Genomic DNA, 21,746 nt, shown 5'->3' with positions numbered 1-21,746 from the left:
TCCCAATTAAAATGGCTCCTGTGAAGCCGCAATAAATGTGTATATATTGTTGTGAAACCAAATTAGTGTGCATGCAATGTATTTTAATGTCGTGAACACAAGTTAAAACTGCAATTTAGGATTTATTAACTACTAGGTTTATGCAGTAATTTACTTACATGTTTTTATTTTATACAAGCAAAAATGTACGTATTAATATTAAACTGTATTGTTTATATTAATTGCAAAAATATGGAGTGATCAGATGTTTAACTCCAATTTTTTTGTAAAGACTCAATGCATATTTTTGGATAGAAACAAATGTTATTGTGCCACCCTGTAAATAGTAGCTCACTGTAAATACTGTTGGCATAAAGGCCTCTACAGTGCGAGCTCTGGAGGGTGATTTGGGCCCACCTTCCATACTGGCCAGACTTTACCCCCCACACCTTGCTAATGTACTATCGTATCCTGCTGGATTTTCAAACATAGCGCACTATGCAGACATTATAAGCAAATACTACGCAGGTGCTTAATAACAGCAATCAAGTTTGTGAAGAGAATAACATTTGAAAAGGTTTCTTAATGCATTTATAACATAATTTTTTTTGCAATCCTTTCCCAGAAACTAAATATATCAATTCTGGTAAGCTATGTAGTGAATGTAATTGCCAATTGGGGTTTTGTTTTTTTGTGAAATCATATGAAGTGTCCTCAGGTGGACAGATGATGGATGAACGGACAGATGGATGGAGAGACAGACGTAATATTTCCTGGGCATGGCAATAAGTACACTGGGAAAAAAACGACAAAGAACTGTAATTCATGGGGGTATTGGCATTTCAAATGTGCAAGCAATATATTTAAATAGAAGCTTAATAATTCACATCGGCTCCAATGCAGTAATAATACAACTTAATGTATTTTTTTTACTTCGTGATTTTTAATAATGGGATTGCTAGCGGCAATCCTGTACGGGTTTATATGCATTCTGAAACTGACTTCACACACACACACATCACCGATGTAATGACCTATAAATCTCAACCATGCAGGTGAAATAAAACCATCACAAGTCATGATTTATTTACAATGTCCTATTCCATCACAAGTTTTATTGACCTCTTTCTTCTTGGGTTCTCCCATAATATTTTTGCTAGACATGGCATAGCACTCTCTCTCTCTCTCTCACCAGACATTGGCCCACACATGCAACTCAACTGATCGAGTCATTCACCTCTCACTGGCTCCCCGAATCAATTTGCTTGCTCTGCATTATTTGGCTTTCCATTGAAGCTTGAAACAAATACCTAACTGCCAAAAAGCTTTCGATTTAAAGCTTTCGTGACTGCAGGGATTCATCTTCTTGGTTCTTTCGGTAAAGTCACGTAGAAGGGAAATAATAAAATAATAATAATAAAACATAATTAAATAATTCTCACGACGTTTCGGCCACAACACAAGCAGCCATCCTCAGGTGAAGAACAGGTCTGTCGGGAAGACGCTGTCTTCACCTGAGGACGACTGCTTGCGTTGTGGCCGAAACGTCGTGAGAATTATTTTATGTTTTATTTTTATTATTTTATTATTTCCCTTCTACATGACTTTACCGAAAGAACCAAGAAGATGCCAAAAAGCTTCTCACCGACGGATAAGTCTGCTTGATTCATTAATGATATATTCATCATTATCACAGTTATATCGAGGACAACTACATAGAGTGCAAGCACCCTTTTTTCTAGAGGGTCCTGCTACATTGTGGTTATGGGCCCGTTTAGTTATTTATTTTAAATACATTTTTGAGTCAATTAGTGTTTATACACGGTGGAGGAAACCAGAGAACCTGAAAGAAAACCCACACATCCGAGGGACTCATCTTCATCTGGAAACATGTGGAGATTAGTCCACACTTTTCCGTGCCACCTTCTCGTGGCAAGCCAGGTTATGACACCTCGACGCCCGCGGGAAAGAAATTTCACATGTGTGCGTAATCCAGATCTCACTGCCTCCACAGTGCTGGATTACAGGCATGCTTCGCTACCACCTGGCTTCACACTTGTGGGACAAGATGAGTCAATGCGTTTACACGAGAAACTTTATACAGCTCATTAAATGTGTTCTTGTCGCCCGTTTGGAAGGGGTTGTATTCTAAATGGGAGGTCAATTAATGAGATTCGCTGTCACAAGTGGAGGCATCTGGTCACACACAACGTAATCGTTGACACAGGAGGGCATACTTACCAGGCAGAACAAGGAATCTTTCCACCATCAATCTGCTGTATCGCTACGATAACTTTAGAAATTGGATGTTAAGTGTCATAGCAATCGAATATATTGATCAAGAAAGTAAACACAAAATGCTGACTTATGCACATCAGACAAGCAAAGAGCTGATCATAAATGTATTTTCTCAATGGAATATTTGTGATGCCATTTATGTGCTCGCTGTGCTTACTGGAGTATGAGACTAAAAGACAGCATGAGCTGTAAATGACATCCATTCAGCAGTATTCCGAAAATGAATAATCAGGAATTCGATACATTGTTAGGACATGCACAAATAATATGAGAACAATTGTAAACCGTTTAATATGAATATGAAGATCACGGATTTGGATCGTCGTTGAAGCTATATGCCTGATGTTTGGGGAGAGTTGGTTTAGGGGCCTCAGGACCAGTTCACGATATCACTCACTACTGATGTTAGCCATGGCCAGGAATCAAACTCGGGCCACCATTTTTATAAATACAGTGCGCTAACCACTGTGTCACCACTCTATGCTCCATGTTCAAGTATCATTATCTAAATCCCAACTTTGAAAATTATTCAGAATTTAATAGCATGAATGGCACTGCTCCCAGTTATAAAAAAAAAAACGATTGGAAATTAGATGTCTATATAATGGTAATTACCAAACATGCCATCCCTTAATAAACAACCTAGCCATAATTAAGCAGAAAGTATACGATAGCGAAATGTTAATGTGTAAACTTAAGCATTTTTTTACTGTCCTTTATCTTTCCAAAGTCACATACATTTATGGTAAACATGTATACATTGCAAGATGTGCTGTGAATCTGTTGTCCATTATAAAAAAAAAACAATGTTTGCTTCACGACAACGATCAAAATCGGCAAAGCCTTGCCCTTTTAATATGAGCGCGGGGCAATACATCATCCAATTCCTTCAGCAGTTACAGACAAATTCTGTATATTACTCACGAACAGCTCGAACTCAACATGAAATTTATTGCACGCCTGCCAGCTTCATTTCACTCCTGAGCAGCATTGCAAGTCATTATGTTTGGGCAACATTTCAGCAGTATCAGTTAATGAAATCTCTGACACTTTGCTGGCCGTACAAAAAACAATTGGAACAAAGCACCATGTCACGGGATACAGTCATTTACGTTTATCGCGCTTTTCCCCCTATGGTTGATCAACCCAAGTCAGCTGTTGATTGTCCAGTAAAATATTTGTGCCGCCCCTTATAATTTATTTCTCACCTTGCATGTCACAGGAGAGGCTAATGTGTGTAACCAGTTCTGTGGCTAGTTATTGAGAGAGAGAGCATACCCATTCCGTACGACTCGCAGACACTGCACATACTCTAGCTTGAAACATGTGTTATTCTGTACTAAAATAATCAGTTTCCCTCAAAGATCTCACACTGTCATAATCATCATCAGTCATGATATATCCACTGCTGGATGAAGGCCGCTCCAAGCCATCACAATCACTCCAGATCCTCCGATTTAAAGATCCACCTAGTACCTGCAAAGAAATGTGATCACTTCATTTTCACGGTGGATGTATCCTTTGAACGCGTCCCTTGTAGAATAGCCAGGACACTGGCTAAACAGGACCATCTTTGTAACAAATAAAAAAAAATTCAAAACATTACGTCATTATTCGTGCCCACTGGCCATCATCCCTTCTCGAAAGTCAAAATTGTCTTTAGTCTGTGTACGTTCTCTAATCCACGTGTTCCTGTTTTCGTGTCTCGGTGCAATCCCAAGCATGCATCTCCCCGTGCTTCTTTGAGCACTTCTGAGCTCATGCGCCATCTTCGTTGTCCTTGTCCATGCTTCTGATCCATGTCACAGCAGGTAATACCCATTGATTAAAAAACATTCTGCTTTCGTCGCAGTGACATATTGCCTTGGGTTATCAAGTTCAGCTTTACAAAAGTGCTCCATCCTGTTCTCATCTGCCTCCTTATTTCATCTCGGTCCACATTCAATAACTGCTCTTGGTATCCGTATTCCATCATGGTTATCCATTGTTTCTGGTTTCATGTTGTAGATTAAAACAAAATTCAAATGTTCTTATTTTGCCTCCTTACAATGTGAAGGTGTGCATTTTAACATTGTTGTAGGGTTATATGTCTGATTGTGCAAAATTCAAATATACCTTCTATATTCAGATCTGTCTTCAGAACAACTTGGAAATAAACATGAACGTTTTGGTGGCTATGCCTATAAACTGCATACAATGTTTTTTTATTTTATGTCCCCTATGCTTGTTATCAAAGTTATAAATGGCATTTCCAGAGCCGTACTCGGGTAATAACTGTATTCTCGTGTCCAGCCATTTGTTTAAATCTGCGTGAATGTTTTTCTCTCTTGGAAAATATATGCCTGTGCCCAATGATCTTGTTGCCACCACCACCCTGCTTGGCGAGATAATATTCTTGCCAACCCTCAAATGAGTTAGGTTACAAATAACCAAGTGAAATACTATTCATGAGAAGAGCTTTCTCCCCCTTGCCAAGTTACCATTTTGTTCATGTCTGGTGATATGCCTCCTGCTGTGAGGATTAATTTATTCCATGAATTCCTAAAGGGTTTCTTATTGCTTTGCCTTCTATTTTATGGTCTATGGAGACTATCAGCCAGGCCGGGGCATGAGTTGACTGGCCAGTGTAACATAAGAGAAATGAACTGGCGTTATTAAAAAGTGCAGCCATTGTGGTGAATTATATGAGAAAGCATTTAAACAGCGACATTTTCGTGAAGCCTATCACCTGCAATTTTCTTCAGCAGACTGATTATAAATCGAGCAATTTAATTTATCTTTCATGGTGTGAGAGATAACTCTGAAAGCTCATGTCAGAGTAAGACTTTGTGCACTTTGCAAAGGGTATTCTTCGTGTATTTCGGTAAAGCCACGTAGATAGAAAAATAATAATAAAAATATCACGATGTTTCGATCGCAACACAAGCAATCGTCATCAGGATGAAAAAATATAGCGGGAGAGCTACTGAGGCAGGAAAAAAATATGTTGATAAGGTAACACTTCCATGATAACGTTTAAGATTAATGCAGCATGGGTCTCTGGTAATTGCAAGAATTTCCAACTATTTTACGAGAAATTCTTGCCTCTTAAGCTACACATTTTACGTGCTGTATGAGGCCCATTTGAAATAAGAATTAGTGACAGCGCAATAACTCATGCAATTTTTATGTAGATATTGTACAGTTGGCCGAACATGTATTTCAAGTGCTAACATGCCAGAAAAAATAATGTGTGATATATGCTAAAATGTATGAGCCCATATAAAGCCAGCACTTCCATTTCCATCCAATGATGAGGGCTGCCTTGGTGCAGTCTCCTTGACTCGCCTGGTCCTCCTGAATAGCGGCCTGGAAATGAGGGCAGGGCCATAGGAAACCGAGCGAAATGAAGCAATCTATCACAGACCCCACGGACACGCTTGTCTCACTCTGTGATGGATGCTGATGGCGAAGAGGTAGAGTGGGGAAGAAGGAAACTGAACTGCAACTGATGCCAAGAGAACAAGAAAATAACGGATTTTTTTTTCCCCAGAACTTCTGCTAAATATTGCCTGGGAACAATGCCCAGTATTGGTTATATGACAGACATTTAAAATGGTAATGCCGCTACCAGCACTTAAATATTGTTTTGATCATAATCGTAATTGCTATTTAGTGGGTGGCTCAGCAAAAATATTTGCCAAAAATGTGGCATGGATAGTGCACATCATATATTCTGCTGGCAACAATGATATTTTTAAAATTAAATACTACACTTCTATGAGCAATATTATAGATGTTTTTTTACTTTAAAAATATATATTTTACAGGACTGTGCCTCAATTATGTTTTCCCATAAATTAATACATCATTCATACCGATCAATCAAGCTTCTTTAATGTTCAATACAGCTTTGTTAAAGCAATGCAATTCCTGCTGCAAAGCAATGCCACCATGATTTTGCACGAATTCTGCTATTCATAAATTGATGGATATGCAATTTCGTTTTTTACTTAATAATAATACAGATTTTTACACGAGTTTAAAGTATCTATAGAAGCTTCCTCCCTTCTATATCCGCAGACCTCCACATCTGGCAAAGACACACCATTTATGAATATCTAACCCAATTCTGTCAGTCTGTCACTATCTGTGTGGTGTACATTTTCTTATCTGGGCATTCTTCAAGACAATGCAGTGTTACATGGCACAAGATTTAACTGCTCGGTGCATTTCACAAGTCCCTTCTTTGCCATGGACATTATCAGCTACACTTCATCTCAACCCTATGTAAGAGTGCCAACAATCTAGATGTCCCAAGTGACTTTCGCTATTCGAGAATTTCCTAATGCAGATATTTAACCCCAATGGTTGAAAAAATGGCATTAAAAAGGTTGATTGAAAGACCAAAATAATCAAGTAATCATATGAGAATATTTTTGCACTTTTTTTTGAGATTTGGTTATTTTAGGACAAAAAAATATGTTTCCCTCATGTCATTGTTATAGCTCCATTGGTTTATTTTCCATAACGGGTATAGTTTTACCACTGCAATGTTATTGAAAAAACACATACATATCTTTGAAATGTGAGGAATTATGCTCTAACTTTTCGTGATAGCTCTTAAATCATATCATAAGAATCACACAGAGTGTTTGCAACAAACATGCATTGCACTTTCTCTCCAGAATCTAATGGGTTTTTTCCCCCTCTTATCTCACTGGCCCTGCACATAGTTATTGACTGTGACGTGTCACCGTAATCCCCGTCTTGAGCCAGCTGACGTTGGTTTTTTTTGCCTTTGGACATATTTTCTGAGTTCTGGGGCTTCTTTCTCCAAGAGCAGTTCAAGTGGTGAATCAGTTTCGATCGACTTGCTTCGTCTCTTTACACCACTCACTTGGTCCAACGCACGTAAAGAACCGTTTGTTTTTTACGTGAATGGTAGATCCAGACTGATGTGTCTTCGTCACCTGTAATCTTCTCAATGCTCCGGGAGGTTTCGGCGTTTTCAGAGCAGCTCTTAGTAATGAATCAAGTGCTCACGCGACTTCTTTTTAACGAGACAATATGCCAACACGACAGTGTGTGCATTTGTCCTGAAAATAGTAAACACAGCTAAATAACTGTTGTTTATCTCTCCAACACATTTATTTTCTACCCTCTTAACATTAATATCATCTGCATAATTTACAGTGGAGGGTATAGGATCGTAATATACATTTGTGCATTTTATCATTACAGTGCAATTATGATACGGATATACGGTTCATGCTATATATTTAGGAAGATAAATAAATGACTGATCATTAGTGAGATACATGTATTACACTGCTAGTAATAATTTCCATTGATGGTAAAGATATGATATAATGATGTTCATGCTATATGTAGAGTAAGATAAACGAATTACTAATACTCAAGCACAATTCCTTTCATACTCTTGATAATAATTGCACGAAATTTAATTGCACGACGTTTATACTACAGCTTGGACTCTTTCACATTGAGCTCGTATCCCCATTCCATGCTCTATATTCCTTTGACAATCTGTTTTTACTCTCATGTTTTAGAAAGCACGGCAATCTGAAGTTGCTGAATATTTGCCCTGCAAGGAAATCGAGCACAGCCGCATATATATACAGTGCGGCATTGCGAGTCTGAGAAACAGATTCCCTCGGGTCTTTGTTAGCGCTTTTCCCTGGCTTTGCTCACCCCTTGTTCTCAACCTGCCAGTAGCCCCTGTGTGCCTCCCATTCCAAACCACCAGTGTACACCCATATGTCATAATGGACTGTCAGGGGAAGCGGTGTTAGGTGAAATTAGAGGTTCTATGCACAAGAAAAAAAGAAGGCATATTTTGACTTCTGAATACACAATCAGCACCGTCGGGACAATGACGTCAACTGAGCTCGCTTGTTTCTAGCACGAAGCAATTAGTTATGAGGTGCAAGGTTTGCTGGCTTGTTCTGGTGCCCAGAGAGGAACTATATAATTCATCAAAGGCGTGGCAGATTCCAAGGATTGTGCTGTGCTATCTCGGCTTTTCACCCATGTGTGTCGCTCGCTCCGGTGGGAAAAAGATTCAAAGCTGTGATGCACAAAGCCGTCAATTTGAATCAGCTTGTTAAAGCAGAGCTCTTCAATGGCATCTTCATTCTGCATACTTTGCCCTACAGTTCCACTGGAATAAATGTCTATTTATATGGAAATTTCAATCAAGCAAGAAGATGCTATTTATATTAAGTGAATAATTTTGGTGTCAAATGTAGCTTGTTTTAAGTAAGATTTTTGTTTACCACCTTGTTTTCTCAAATGCTTATATAAAAAAAAGCCCTGGCCTTTATGACCTGATGAACAAGGTGAGTTGGTGTTTTTTATGATTTTATCATCTACGAGTTGTAATGGAGTTTTCCAAAGTTGGGAAAAACCACCTCTCATTAAAGAAAAATAAGGTTGACGGTCGGGTAGGGCAGTCAACTTTTTATCTTGTGCTTGACAGATTGTAAATCACGCTGTGAATTGTGTTGTTGGGTATGGGTTGCGCACAGCTCTCTTGTTAATGGGACGCGGTAGGGTGCCCACTGGTGATGTGACGAGCCCAAGGCGGCAGTGTGTGAAGCGGATTGTGTGCAGCGATGGTGAGAATGGTAGAGCACGAGCCAAGAGCCAATTACGACAAGTGGCAAATTTGCTGCTCCTTGCGTAAAGGAAATGGAAATTAAATGAGGGAGGCTGCACTACCTATCAGGCACCAGGGATGGTAGGCACATGCGAGTCCTTGGGTTTTTTGCCATCTATGCACTCTTCAATTATACGCAGTCCTAATTTGCAGATGCCTCTTTTATTGCAGTGGTGCAGTGGTTAGCGCACTGGAATATAAACCCAGTGACCTGAGTTTCATTTCCTGCCACAGCTCACATCAGTGTGTGATGTTTGAACCAGACCTGGGTCTTCCCCTTCACCAGCCTGCACTGACCAGCGTGGTGAAGTAAAGTCAAACAATCCCAGTGAACGACATGGCATTGAGAGACCATCTACAAGTGGACAAAAAAAAATGCTTATTCCTATTAATCATTAGCTATCTTTTGTCCATATTGACACTTTAAAAATAGCAGTGTGCTGTAAATAAACTTAAAATCAATTATCATACGTTGACTTTTGATGGTGTTTTGGTAAACCTCATGAATAATGTGATCTCTCCCTTTCATAAAATGTGAGCACTTCAATATTAATCACATGGAAGGCATATCTTTATCTGGCTTCCTACATCGAGAACATACTATATATCCATGTTCTCTATGTCGAGCCACCCAGTGGCATCACTTAAAATGCGAAAAATAACAATAATTATCTGGCCTTATATTGGGCTCACATTCTGGTGACATGCCTATTACATTTAAAGGCTGGTGTGGTAAAAAAGTAATTTAATGAATTTCGCTCCTAGGCTATATTTTCCCTTGAATTTGATCAAACCTTAAGCCAAAATAAAATGCAAATTATACATCTTAAGAATTTAAAAAAATGTAAACCCTTTGTCGATTCACTGCTGAATGAAGGCCTCCCCACACCAAATCCGTCATGAGTGTTGTTTGACCATACTTCACCGCGCTGGTCAGTGTGGATTGGTGTTGGGGTGCTCAGCACTCGCCATGGAGCGCTAACCGCGGCACCACCACTCCACCACCATCCTAATTCATATTCAATCTGTGAGCAAATTGTACCTTCTTAAAATGTATTTTATATAATTATTTCTACTTAATATATATATTTAAGAATGTCTCGTTTTTACTATAAAAACGATTTCAGAATAATACATATGTATTGTACCACTTTATATAGACTAACATTAAAAATTATGATTGTCATTACACCATATCATAGTTAAATAAAGTACTCCACGTGGTTTTATTTTTTTAAGCTTTTCAACATGTGCGTGAAACAATGTTTTCAAGATAGCTGCCTGTTGCATGTATGGCGTCTGCAGCATATTATCATACTTGGGTCTGGACCATATATTTGAAATGTAATTCCAACAATAGCATTCCCAATTACTCTTCAGTTTTCTTTCGCTGGATTGTCATGCTTCCAGCAGGGGGCTTATGGACAGCTCAAAGATTATAATTTAAAAAATATATAAAATCAGCAGGAAACCCACATCTGTAATGTGTTAAAGCATATGGAATGAATTAATACTCCATGATTTTCTTAAACTTATATTTTATTTACCATTTGAGAAACTTTATATTTGCCAAAGAGAAAAGGTGCATCTCTGTTGTCATGTTTTATATAAATCAGCAAATAACACAAACAATCCTCTTTTATTTCCATGTTGTGAAGTTTATATATCCATTCATCTCTAATCTGTATAGTGTCCTACATAAATACAAAACACATTTTCTATTAAATGTCGTTAATTCACGTTACCACAAAAATCCATATTTAGCACGATGTTTTTAATTTCTTCTCATTCATCATTAGCCCAGTTTATTTCCAGTTCTCATACTTACATAGTAGCCACACATAAACCGATCCAGTCATCTACTGTCATGTTCAAAACACTTGGCAGGTTGAGAATTAAAATCTGGCTTCAACTCAACCCATCATAAAATATGGGAAATCAACATTGCCATCCTGGCCCTTGCCATGGGAATGATTTTTTTAATCATTTCTGGCTCAAGGCCACCAGCAAAGATGAGCACTGCCCTTTGCTCATGTTGAGCATACATTTTGACCCTGACCAAGCCACGAGTGTTATGCTTTTGTCATATTTTAACACAATTGATGAAAATATTAATATAATGCGATGCAATATTGTATTTGCAGTCTTTGAATTTAGCTGATGCAGCAACTTAAATACAACATATTTAATATCGTGTTATCAAAAACACGCATCTAAAATATAGATTCCTCCGAAATTATATATTTTGTACTATATTAACATTTTACCAGGAACTAATGAATGCATAATTGCAACATGCTTATGACGAAGCAGCCATTATTTTATTAGAAATAGTAATTATCATAGTTAATGATGGCACTTTCAGTTGATTTCGAAGGTATTGTCCCATGACCATTCAGGTTTTAATTATATATATTCAGAAAGCTAGTCAACAACTATAATTATTTGAGACGCATGAACAACTAATGATACGATATTTAAATGCAATTATTTAATTATGAAAATAAAACAATATAAGTGATTTTATTTACTTCGAATTTCCATGCTCATTAATGTCCCGGCTCATGCAAGTATTCTTATAGATAGGAATCTAATGGTGCATTTATTAATCGATTATAATAATTTCTTCCCCTCACAATACATGCTTTCAATTGTGCTCATGAAAATCCCATTATTTACAATTTATGCAAATGAAATACAATTTGGAGATGAAATCAGCTCATGTTCAGGTTCCTAGGTGAATTTTAACGTCACAGAACCATGAGAGATGGCAAAGGTATGAGGAGGCCTTCATCCAGCAGTGAATGTATCATGCTATGGTGATGATAATCAGCTGATGTTGTATTTGGGCTTACAGAGTAAACAAAACTATGCAAACTAGACACTAAAATAAGAATATAAATGATGATACAGTCATCACAAGACCTTAATATAATCCATTCTCAAAATTAATCGTGACCATGAATTATGACGATCCGTCTCATCGGGGCAGGCAAAGGGAGGGGTGGTCTAATTCGTTTAAGTGTCAGTCATTGAGCCATTCATGTAAATTCCACATGGAATTCATCAACTTCTGAACAATATTAACACCTTTAGACTGCCTCAAGCATTCAGCCAACAAGCGCCATCCACCCAAGATATTCGAATTTCACAAGATTGGCAAGAGTCCAGATTGATAAGGTTGGGTTAAAAAACAACTCAAACAAAATAACAATAGATTTGAAGATTTCGTGACTGCAAGGATTCATACTCTTAGGTTTTTTACGTGACTTTACCGAAAAAAACCTAAGAGTAAAAATAACAATAAAATACTGTGGTACCATGAAGACATTGTTTCACAAAAAGTTACTATTTGTTTGGTATGAATGTGATTGTGCGAATTTTTTTATTATTATTTTTGGAGTGCTTCCATTTTTTCTGTGAACGTGCACACGTAACTATCCAGTTGATGCACAAACAACACATGATTTCAACGCGCTTACGTTTAAACAATGGATTTTTTTTTCATGTCGGAATAATTTGGTCCAATTATGTGTAATTCGCATCGAGGAATGCACTCTGCCTAATTGCATGTTTTTGTTTTTATAATGATAAAGTAAGCATATTATATTTTTTCTATTTATATATACTTTTATTTCCCCAGGTGTAATGTTTTTGTATTATAACCCTACCATAACTGAAAAATTTTCAGTCTGCAACTTATTCTGTCCTCTAAAATGTTCACTATTTTGTTTTACACCAGAGAAAAAAGATGCTTCATCTAACCCAATGTTTTTTTCCCCCTTCCTTTTCATACCCGCAGATCAGCGATGATCTGTTGGTGGCCTCTGCTGAGTGTCCTACAGATGATGAGGACCTGGAAGAGTGCGATCCCAGCCCAGGTGGGTTAGGTTAGTTCATTTTTGGTGATACTTAACTTTTTTTGTCTGTAAACAAACAGATTTTTTTTTTATGCCCGACATCCTAAGATGTATTAAGTGATGACATGATATACACTGGATTCAATCACCAGTTGTAGTTGTATCCATTCTACCTCACTTATAAAGTACCGCTAGCATAGTTATAATCATACAACATTAGTAATAATTAAAGTTAATACATTTGTTTGTTTAGAATACTACTAGATCATGCTTAATAGAGCTCACCAGACAAGTTAAAATGTCAGTCAGCATGTCAGTTTTATTAAATATCTGTCGGCTTAAATGTTTTGCTTAAGTGAACTTGACTGAAGCAGTAAATAAAGGCTTTAAACACAATTCTGAATTATACCGCATTCTTAAGCTATAGCTGAATGCAGATTCGACTAATTCTAATTGTACAATACAGTATAATTACGTGATGATGCTAGATAGAGCGAGAACTGCGAGATAATAAATAGATTTAATGTGCTTTCATGAGCATTATGGTAGTTTAAAAAGAAGATGAGAATGATCACCGCCATATTTTGACAAAATGAGGTAAGGAATGTCCCGTGCACATTTTTTCCCGAGTACGATGCAAACTGCAGAACCATAGAACATCTGTGCCGATGCAATGTGTGTACATTGTAGGGTTTTAACAAGTTGATTATTTACGTTCGAAAATATACCCCCATGCATATTCCCCCTACTTTCCCACTCTCACCCACCCCCTTCTTCATCTCAAACGTAGAAACACCGCACAGAGCCAAACAAGCGTAGGCCTCCATCACACACACTTCATCACAATGGTGCATCCTGTTTTCCTCAGTATATATATTTGTTTAAACATTGTATATTACCATGGTTGACATGTTCAATGTATGTCATATTCATTTAGCCATATATGTGTCATGAGTAAAATGTAATTTGTGTTTGCTGTGTTTGGTGTGTTTACTTGTTATCTTTTTGGTACCAATAGAGCTTCCTGAATAAAAATAGCAGGGTAAATATGTCATGTTGAATTATTTGGAATGTACTCCTTAAACATGTTATTTCTGTAAAAAATAACATTTGTGCATTGGAACATTAACACAGAGCGCACTACATAGGCAATACATTGGCATTACTTCCACAAACAAATGCATAATTTAAGCACCCTAGCCTAAAACATAACATTGTCTTCAATCCTCTGCACTTTTATACTGGTGTATAGGAGCTGCCCCCCACAAGTGCTTTACTTATGTTTGAAAAATAAATCAAGCTAAATTACTTATGAATTTAAATCATGCTCTCAAATGTAAAAATGTGTTTTTTTTTCTCCGAGGAAGAGACGTGACATTCCATCCGCCACATACCTTTATAATCCAGACCAAGCTTTTACAATGAAATATAATGTAAATTAAGTTAGATTTGCATATAAAATAAATTAGCTTACGATTTTCCTTCCAACTAACCCAAATTAAATGTGGTCAGTTCAAATTTGTGTTAATTGGACCGACAATGTTACGTGGCACTGGTGTTAGTTTCATGTTATTGCTTGTCTGCTGTTTAAATCAGACGTGCAATTTTAATCTTGTACATCGTATTTACTCGATTGCACTAAGGTCTTCAACACTTGATTGGGCTTATTGTGTGGCTTGAAGAGCTATGCAAGCGAGTCAACATACTAACGAGTGTATATGCAAACCCGTTATTCTGCAGATAGTTTATTAAACACTCACCGTTTATTTAGTGGAAATGCGTTTCTTGATTAAATAGCAATAAATCAATACTTTATCACAAAAAATGTATCAATTTTGAAGATGGTTAGATTGCTGAAATGCTTTAATATAATCCAAGTCACTGATTGAAAAAAAAGCTTAATTATAATTGCACATTTTTGAAGAACTGTGCCCGATTTCTGAAGCAGTAGAAATTCAACTATGAATACATTTCATGGTTCAATCATGACATGCTTACTTTATTTTTTTAACTATAATCTAGATATGTTTGTTTCGTTTGTCTCCACTGGAAATGTTTTTTTATTTGCAAATCATTATTTGCTAAACGTATGCAGGCTGCCTTCGTCAAACGCCTTAAAGAGGAGCCCCCTCTAGGCCATTTTGTCCATAATTGTGTTTTAAAATACTTCTGCAGTATTGATTTATTATTTTTTGGGGAATCTACTGTTTAATTATTAAATCACAGTCCATGTCCTCATTTTGTATGGAGGATTATTGGATATATCTACTGGATGTGCTGAAAATTCTTAACGATATTGTATAGTATGAAAAGAGAATGCTATATTTACCCAACAAAATATTCAGCGGATCTCCCCATGGCAGTTATATACATGAGTAAAAACTAACGTAACTGTCCGGCAACAACCAAAAACAATATTATAATTTTCATTGTTAAAAATAAAGAAATTCAAAGGATTGTTTTCTTATTATGCAAAAAAAAACTACAAGAACCCAAACATTACACCAAACATTTAATGTCTTTACATTATGTGCCTGTGGCTAGCTTTTGTCAAGTTGCACCCGAGTCAAGAGCCGCATGGCTCACAGGGTTATACCTAGATTTGAAGTTTTCGTGACTGCAAGGATCCATACTCTTTGGTTCTTTCGATAAAGTCACGTGGTTGTCCCCGCCTGATGACGGACGCTTGTGTTGCGCTCGAAACGTCGTGATTTAATTTAGTTATTTATATTTTTTAAAAATTAATTTAATTCTTATTTAATATTTTTATTTTTTCACCTACGTGACTTTACCGAAAGAACCAAAGAGTAGGGTTATACCTAATAAATGAAACTGAAGCTTAATATCGGAGTTTTAATGAGGCATGGGAAAATTCTATAACCCAGCCAGTTGCTTTAAAACACGTCTAATTTCTAATGTCTATTGCATACGGTTTGCAGAAGGCAGCCTACAGTCCTGTACTGGGTCATTGTGCATTTTAATCTGTGCCTCGTGTTGCACGTCTGCTATTTATAAACGGTGTTTTGTACGTTTATATGTTCCCAAAATGCAACTTACTACAAAGAATGCATTCAACAGCAGGGTGGTGTGATTTTATTTTATTCTGATAACGTGCAAACGATTACTTCATGCACATATTTCAGATTTCATGAAACTTACATCAATGGGCCCTCACTGAATGTCTTTTTTTTTATCTGCATCATTCCTATATTGTTCTCCAAAACATACACATGAATTGTCCTGGACTGGCATATGAGCTGTTTGGTGTCATCCTTTGTGAGCTTTCCCTTTTCACATGTTTATTTGCCCGTTTCTGAAGAGTTACTCTGGGGAACTGTTTCCATTGGAAATATATAAGGATGAGTGTAATAAGAAGCTCTCTAATAACTTGTATTCGATGAAAAAAAAAATACCAAGTCCATAAACAGAAATAAAATACTTTGATGGAGCAGTAGGCCAAATACAAGTTACTGTCAGCATGTCTGATCTGTTCAGTGTCAGCTTGTGATATTCACATCACGCAGCCTTATGTTTATATAAGAGTAAGAAGAGTCAGCTCAATAATAAGGCTGATCTCTTGTAATGACAGTAGTCAGGCTTCAACCAAGCCATTTGCACTCATCCTTGGACGCATGCAAACCTCCATGACCACGTTACCATCCGTTTTAACAATTTTTCCGCACCAATTCCCATTTCTATGCTTAAATAAATTAGTAATATTACCAGTGTCTTATTTGTATATGGAACACACCATTACACAACACATTTTTTACACTCACGATCTCAGATCACCAGCGGTACCTTGTTAAACAGGCATGTAACGATGCATCGATTCATCGATTAGAATCGATTATTACGCTCACGATACGCACAGCGAATCGTGCGTGTAACAATCGATTACATAGCATGCGGAATGCGGCGTCAAACATAATTAAACGTGGGGGGGGGACTCATACAAGAAGGACGAAGGGACAATACAAATGAGACAGTAATAAATTAACCCGTAAAAACTAAGTTTTTCACTCTAAATCCTTTATATGCGTGGCTGCTAGAGTCCTCTCGTCCTCTGGCTTGAGATGGCTGCCACCTATGGGTCAGATGATTGTCTGCCAGCATTAAGCAATTGGCAATTAAATATTTTTTTTTCCCTAAACAGTGTAAAAATGTGGAAAACATTTTTCACGAAAATTGTCACGCACAACGAGTCTGTGTGCAAAATGTCAGCTCGATTGGATCACGGGAAGTAGGTTAAAAAACGACCGAAAGATTTGCACGGTCGTAAGCAATCAAGCACGCAAGCACGCAAGCATGCAAGCAAGCAAGCAAGCGAACTTAATATAAAGGATTTAAAAATGAAATGAACAAATCTGATTCTTGAATTTAATCACAACCTCGGATAGTGATAATCAATCTAATCGCTGGGGGGGTGAATCCTTACATGCCTCAGTGTAAATGCCGGAATGTTTTTAATTCCTGTTCGTTCCTGCCTGCAGGAGTAGTCGGTTCCAGTTGCCAAGAGCTGTCCCGGGAGCTATTCTTCTGTCCACTAACCCGATGTTTTCCTGTCCTTTTTTTTGTAAATGACAAAACATTCGAAACACTTTTCGAAATAAATCGAGCTAAACCTTCAAAAAAATCCAGCAGTACGTGTAGAAATATTGTAATGTGATCAGCGAATGTTAGACATAGGTTGAGCAAAACTGTTTAACTTGATTTAAACAGTCACTTTCGATTGTTATTAATAAACAAAACCCTTCACATACTTAACTTTTTTTTAGAATGTAATATTATTGTACCACATTTTACACATTGACATTGGTTAATCACTTAACATAAAAAAACACCTCTGAAACAGTTCCCCAAATGTGAACTCTGAGCAAGTCCACGATGAATGTTGCGCTATGCTGCGTGCATGGATAAGTTGCAGGTTAGAGCTGTGTGTGTGTCTGCACTCATCCAAGCTGCACACTGCCCCCTGTCTGCTTTCCCGAGTGGGAATGCTCATTGTCGTCTGTGTATCTCCTTCCTTTCCTTTGACAGCAAAAAGCTCAAATGCCGGCAGGGGGCTTGGTTCACCAAACACGTGGACACGGCAAATCAGACTCATGTTCACTGCCCTCCTGCTAACCCATCATGCATTGCATGCCTAGGGGTAGTTCGGAGTACAACAGCGCTATGTTCAGTCTAATTGTAAGCTTGTCCCACCTATCCATTGCTTTGAATGACTCCAAAGCCAAAAAAAGCTGGAATTTGCACATTGTAGACAAAAATTGAACACGTGCATTTAGCCAGTGCTGCATCTATAGAAACAATTATGCCTCATTGGTACAATAATTCGATTTGAAATTTTCACCCAGGAAGGCATTACTAATAACGTGTTCAGATATAATGGATTTTTTTGTGCAGAGATCAGTGTGATGCCAGTTTATTTTTATATGGACGTTAAAATGTATACTGTATGCCATTTCATACTCAACTTCGCAATGTTTACACAGTTTACGAAAAGACTGTTCTCCCAAATACATTATTATGCAACTTTTACACATTTTTTTTCTTCATGCAAAAATCATGCGGGCAATTTATTGATGTAAGTTGACTGAATTATGTGTTCAAGCTTTATTTTTTTGGACTATCGGGCTAATAATAATGTAAAAACAGTTGCCTTTTTGATAAAAAAAATTCAAGAAGTTCTAGATATTTGAGCTTATTTAAACCCCAATCGCCCTGCTTTGTAAATGTTTGACTTTTTTTTACCTTTGTTACTTATTGTGTTTTGTAGTTTCTAGTGGCTCCTTCCTATAATTGCTTTAAAAAAACTTTGTTGCTACTATCAAGCTTTATATTTGTAAACTGTATTTAAATTGTTTTGATGTTGTGTGTGGTTTTTTTACACTCACTTTACTTACTCTTATAGTGTGGGCCCCCTCCTTCATTAGGCCTGACTACGCTTCCTCTCTTTCTGTTTTCTCTCTGCAGGAGTCGATCTAGTTTACCCAGTTATAACAGAAGACCCATTAGAAACACCTCCACTAGCCACCCACACACCATTCATCCCCCCTCCCCCTACCTACCGCCCCTACTACACCGTGCTGAGCACCACCAAAGAGTCGCTGGCTCTGTCCCCTGGGGCAGCACAGCCCTGCCTCTCGGATCAGGATGATGATGACTGTACGGACAGCACTCTTGTCTCGGGCTTTGGCTCGGGGGAAAACTTTGACTCTAGCCTCCCCCCTACAGACGACGAAGATTTTGACCGTGCCAAGGGCTTTGATGGCAGCCAGAGGGCACGTGACCCCAAGCTCGACGCTAAGGGCTTTAGGCCACCAAGTGTGGGACGCGGTCGGAACCCCTCTGCTTCCCCTGACCATTCAGGCCCCGCCGCTACGCCCGAGATGGCGGTGCACAACCTTCCTGCTGGCAATATGAAGCCCTACCCAGACGGCGTCTTGCTCCCGTTCCCAACGGGCTTTGACAGAGAGAACCCAAAGCTCAGGAAGGCCCTTGTAACCTCGCCAATGTTCCGTAATGTGCCCACAGCTAACCCCACTGACGCCGGGCTGGGCAGGGGTGCCCCCGGCGCTCGGGAGGTCATCCGGGAGTCGAGCAGCACCACGGGGATGGTGGTGGGCATCATCGCCGCCGCTGCTCTCTGCATTCTCATCCTGCTCTACGCCATGTACAAATATCGCAACCGCGACGAGGGCTCCTACCATGTGGACGAGAGCCGCAACTACATCAGCAACTCGGCACAGACCAACGGGGCAGTGGTCAAGGAGAAGCCGACGAACAGTTCCAAAGGCTCTGGCAAAAGCAAGAAGAACAAGGAGAAAGAGTATTACGTCTAAGAGAAGATAAAGAACAGCGGCAAGAAAAGAGGATGCGAAACCAGAGACCGCTGGGGACTCTTATTTGGACTGCTGATGGGATGATTTTTGCGGTGATGAAATGAAAGAAAAGTGAATAATGGAAAGGAATTTTAAAAGTATATAAATTATACAGAATTTGCATCTAAAAAAAAAATAGAAGATGGAACACGAGAGACTCGGGATTGTAGGTTATACTACTCAAGAGAGAGCAAAAAAGACTTTACTTTCCTCGACCATTATGCTTATTTGTTATTTTCTTCCTTTTGCAAATGAACTGCCGTCATGGACTTATTGGTGTTCAAGAAACCAAGTGAACTTTGTCCAAAAAAAACTGCATAATATCCCTTTAAAGTCTGTGTGTTTAATGCTTAAGCATGTAACTGGTATCTAAGGTGATCATTAAGGGGACATTTGGTGTACAAAGACATAATGATGAGAAACTGTAAATGTTCTAGTGTTGTTTCTCAGTAATGTTCCGTGCTGTTTGCATTGCTGTGTATACAAATGTCATTGTTGAAAGTTGCAAATCCTCTAAATAGATTTCTAAGTTTAAAAGAAAAAAAAATGGACAGCTTTATTCTGGAGCATTTTGCAGAACAATTGCGTATAACATGTTGAAGTTAAGTGGGTGCAAATGTTTCACAGATGCTGTTATGTTAGATAGAATTTGACAGACTGCATATTAGATGTTTCTTATATTTCTGTTAAAGATAAATATGGATTATAAATGCTCAATTGCAACCAAGCACACTGACATATCCAATAAATAATTTGAACATTTTAATGCTCAAAAGAGGTTATGATGGAGAGATTTGTATTATATATAGCATATATATCACATTCCACAGATACTTGTGAGATACATTTGACAAATAAAATCTAATTACATTTAATGTACTTCTTCAAAAAAAGCACACTTTCCATGAAAAAATTACTAGTATTATTTAACTTGATTGAAAAATATAATCCAGTACAAAAACAGCACAAGAGGGAGGAAAAAATATATATAATAATTTACTTTATTTTTTATCGTTAAGATTTAAGATAACGGTTGTTTACGTACTTAAGTAGCCAGCACAAGCTATTAAGATTGCACCTCTCTTTAACAAGGTCAAATCAATGAATAAAAATATTGTTCTTGTCGAAGCAAACTGACTTTAGTTTTGACGCAAATCACAACTGTTTAAACACCACATACATAGTAAATCCAGGCTTGTCGCTGAAGTTCCTATATTGCATATGCACGCACACACATTGCACAAGTGCGCGGTCACAGACGCGACCAACATGTTCATTTTTTGAATACGACAAAAAGTGTCATTAAAAAATAAATCGGTCGCACAACAAGGCCTGAACAGCTACGTGAGAAGGAGACATTTTAGGATGTTGTGCGTCGTGTAATTCTGGTAGATCGCTGTCGTCTGATAGACTTCTATACCTCATTTTGTCCATTCCACGCTGACAAGTTGCAACGTTCACGGCTCGTTTTCTTGTGGCCATACCTTTGTTCCTCCTGAAGGTGTTGGGCCATCAGCAAAGCCTCAGCTCCTCTCATGTGTTGACCTGCCATGGTGGCTTCCAAATGCTGTTTTCTGTAATACACTTTGAATATAATTACTTATACTTTTGTTTTATACTCATTTGCTCATTGTTGCAACATTCTTTTTTATGTTTAGCAACTGCTTAGCAATAAAAGGGTTGTTAATCTATGTTTGCTTCTTTCCCATAACAAAAATACGTGTGACATAACATGTGCGGATAGGTATGCACAAATCGAAGGAGGCATGATCAATTATTGGCTTCTGACTGCAGATGAAATCAAATAATAAGTCCTAGTTATATATTTATTTGCAGCAAATGTCACCTGCCATATGACACAGTTTTACCCTTTGTGATGAAATTGCATTGTTTCTTAATGAAAAGTTGCTGAAGCGGCATTGCCAGATTAATTAGAAGATGGGAACACTTGAGTAGATTTTTTTTTCACGAATGCTAACCTTGCTAACAATGATAAGGCTTGCATTAACGTGAGCTGCTCTCATCACGATTCCAGTGGCAATTTGGTGGATATATATGCGACAT

At 37.9% G+C, this 21,746-nt stretch overlaps 1 protein-coding gene across 6 annotated transcripts in view; it reads left to right on the top strand.

Moving 5' to 3' along the window:
* LOC144719900 (neurexin-1-like) overlaps positions 1-21,373 on the top strand; it is a 297,506-nt gene extending 276,133 nt beyond the window's left edge. For 5 of the 6 annotated variants that reach the window (XM_078596215.1, XM_078596213.1, XM_078596212.1 and 2 more), the window contains 2 exons: positions 12,741-12,819; positions 19,336-21,373. In XM_078596215.1, the coding sequence (XP_078452341.1) occupies positions 12,741-12,819; positions 19,336-19,643 (387 nt within the window). In that variant the 3' untranslated portion in view covers positions 19,644-21,373. Of the gene's footprint in view, positions 1-12,740; positions 12,829-18,774 lie in introns of all 6 variants that reach the window. The other variant, XM_078596214.1, reaches the window with a different exon arrangement.
* The last annotated feature ends 373 nt before the right edge of the window (positions 21,374-21,746 follow it).

The sequence above is a fragment of the Lampetra planeri genome, chromosome 7 (genome assembly GCF_965212315.1).
Source record: "Lampetra planeri chromosome 7, kcLamPlan1.2.h2, whole genome shotgun sequence".
Taxonomy (NCBI): Eukaryota; Metazoa; Chordata; class Hyperoartia; order Petromyzontiformes; family Petromyzontidae; genus Lampetra; species Lampetra planeri.
The sequence above is the reverse complement of the archived record's forward strand: the minus strand, read 5'-3'. Positions and strand labels throughout refer to the sequence as shown.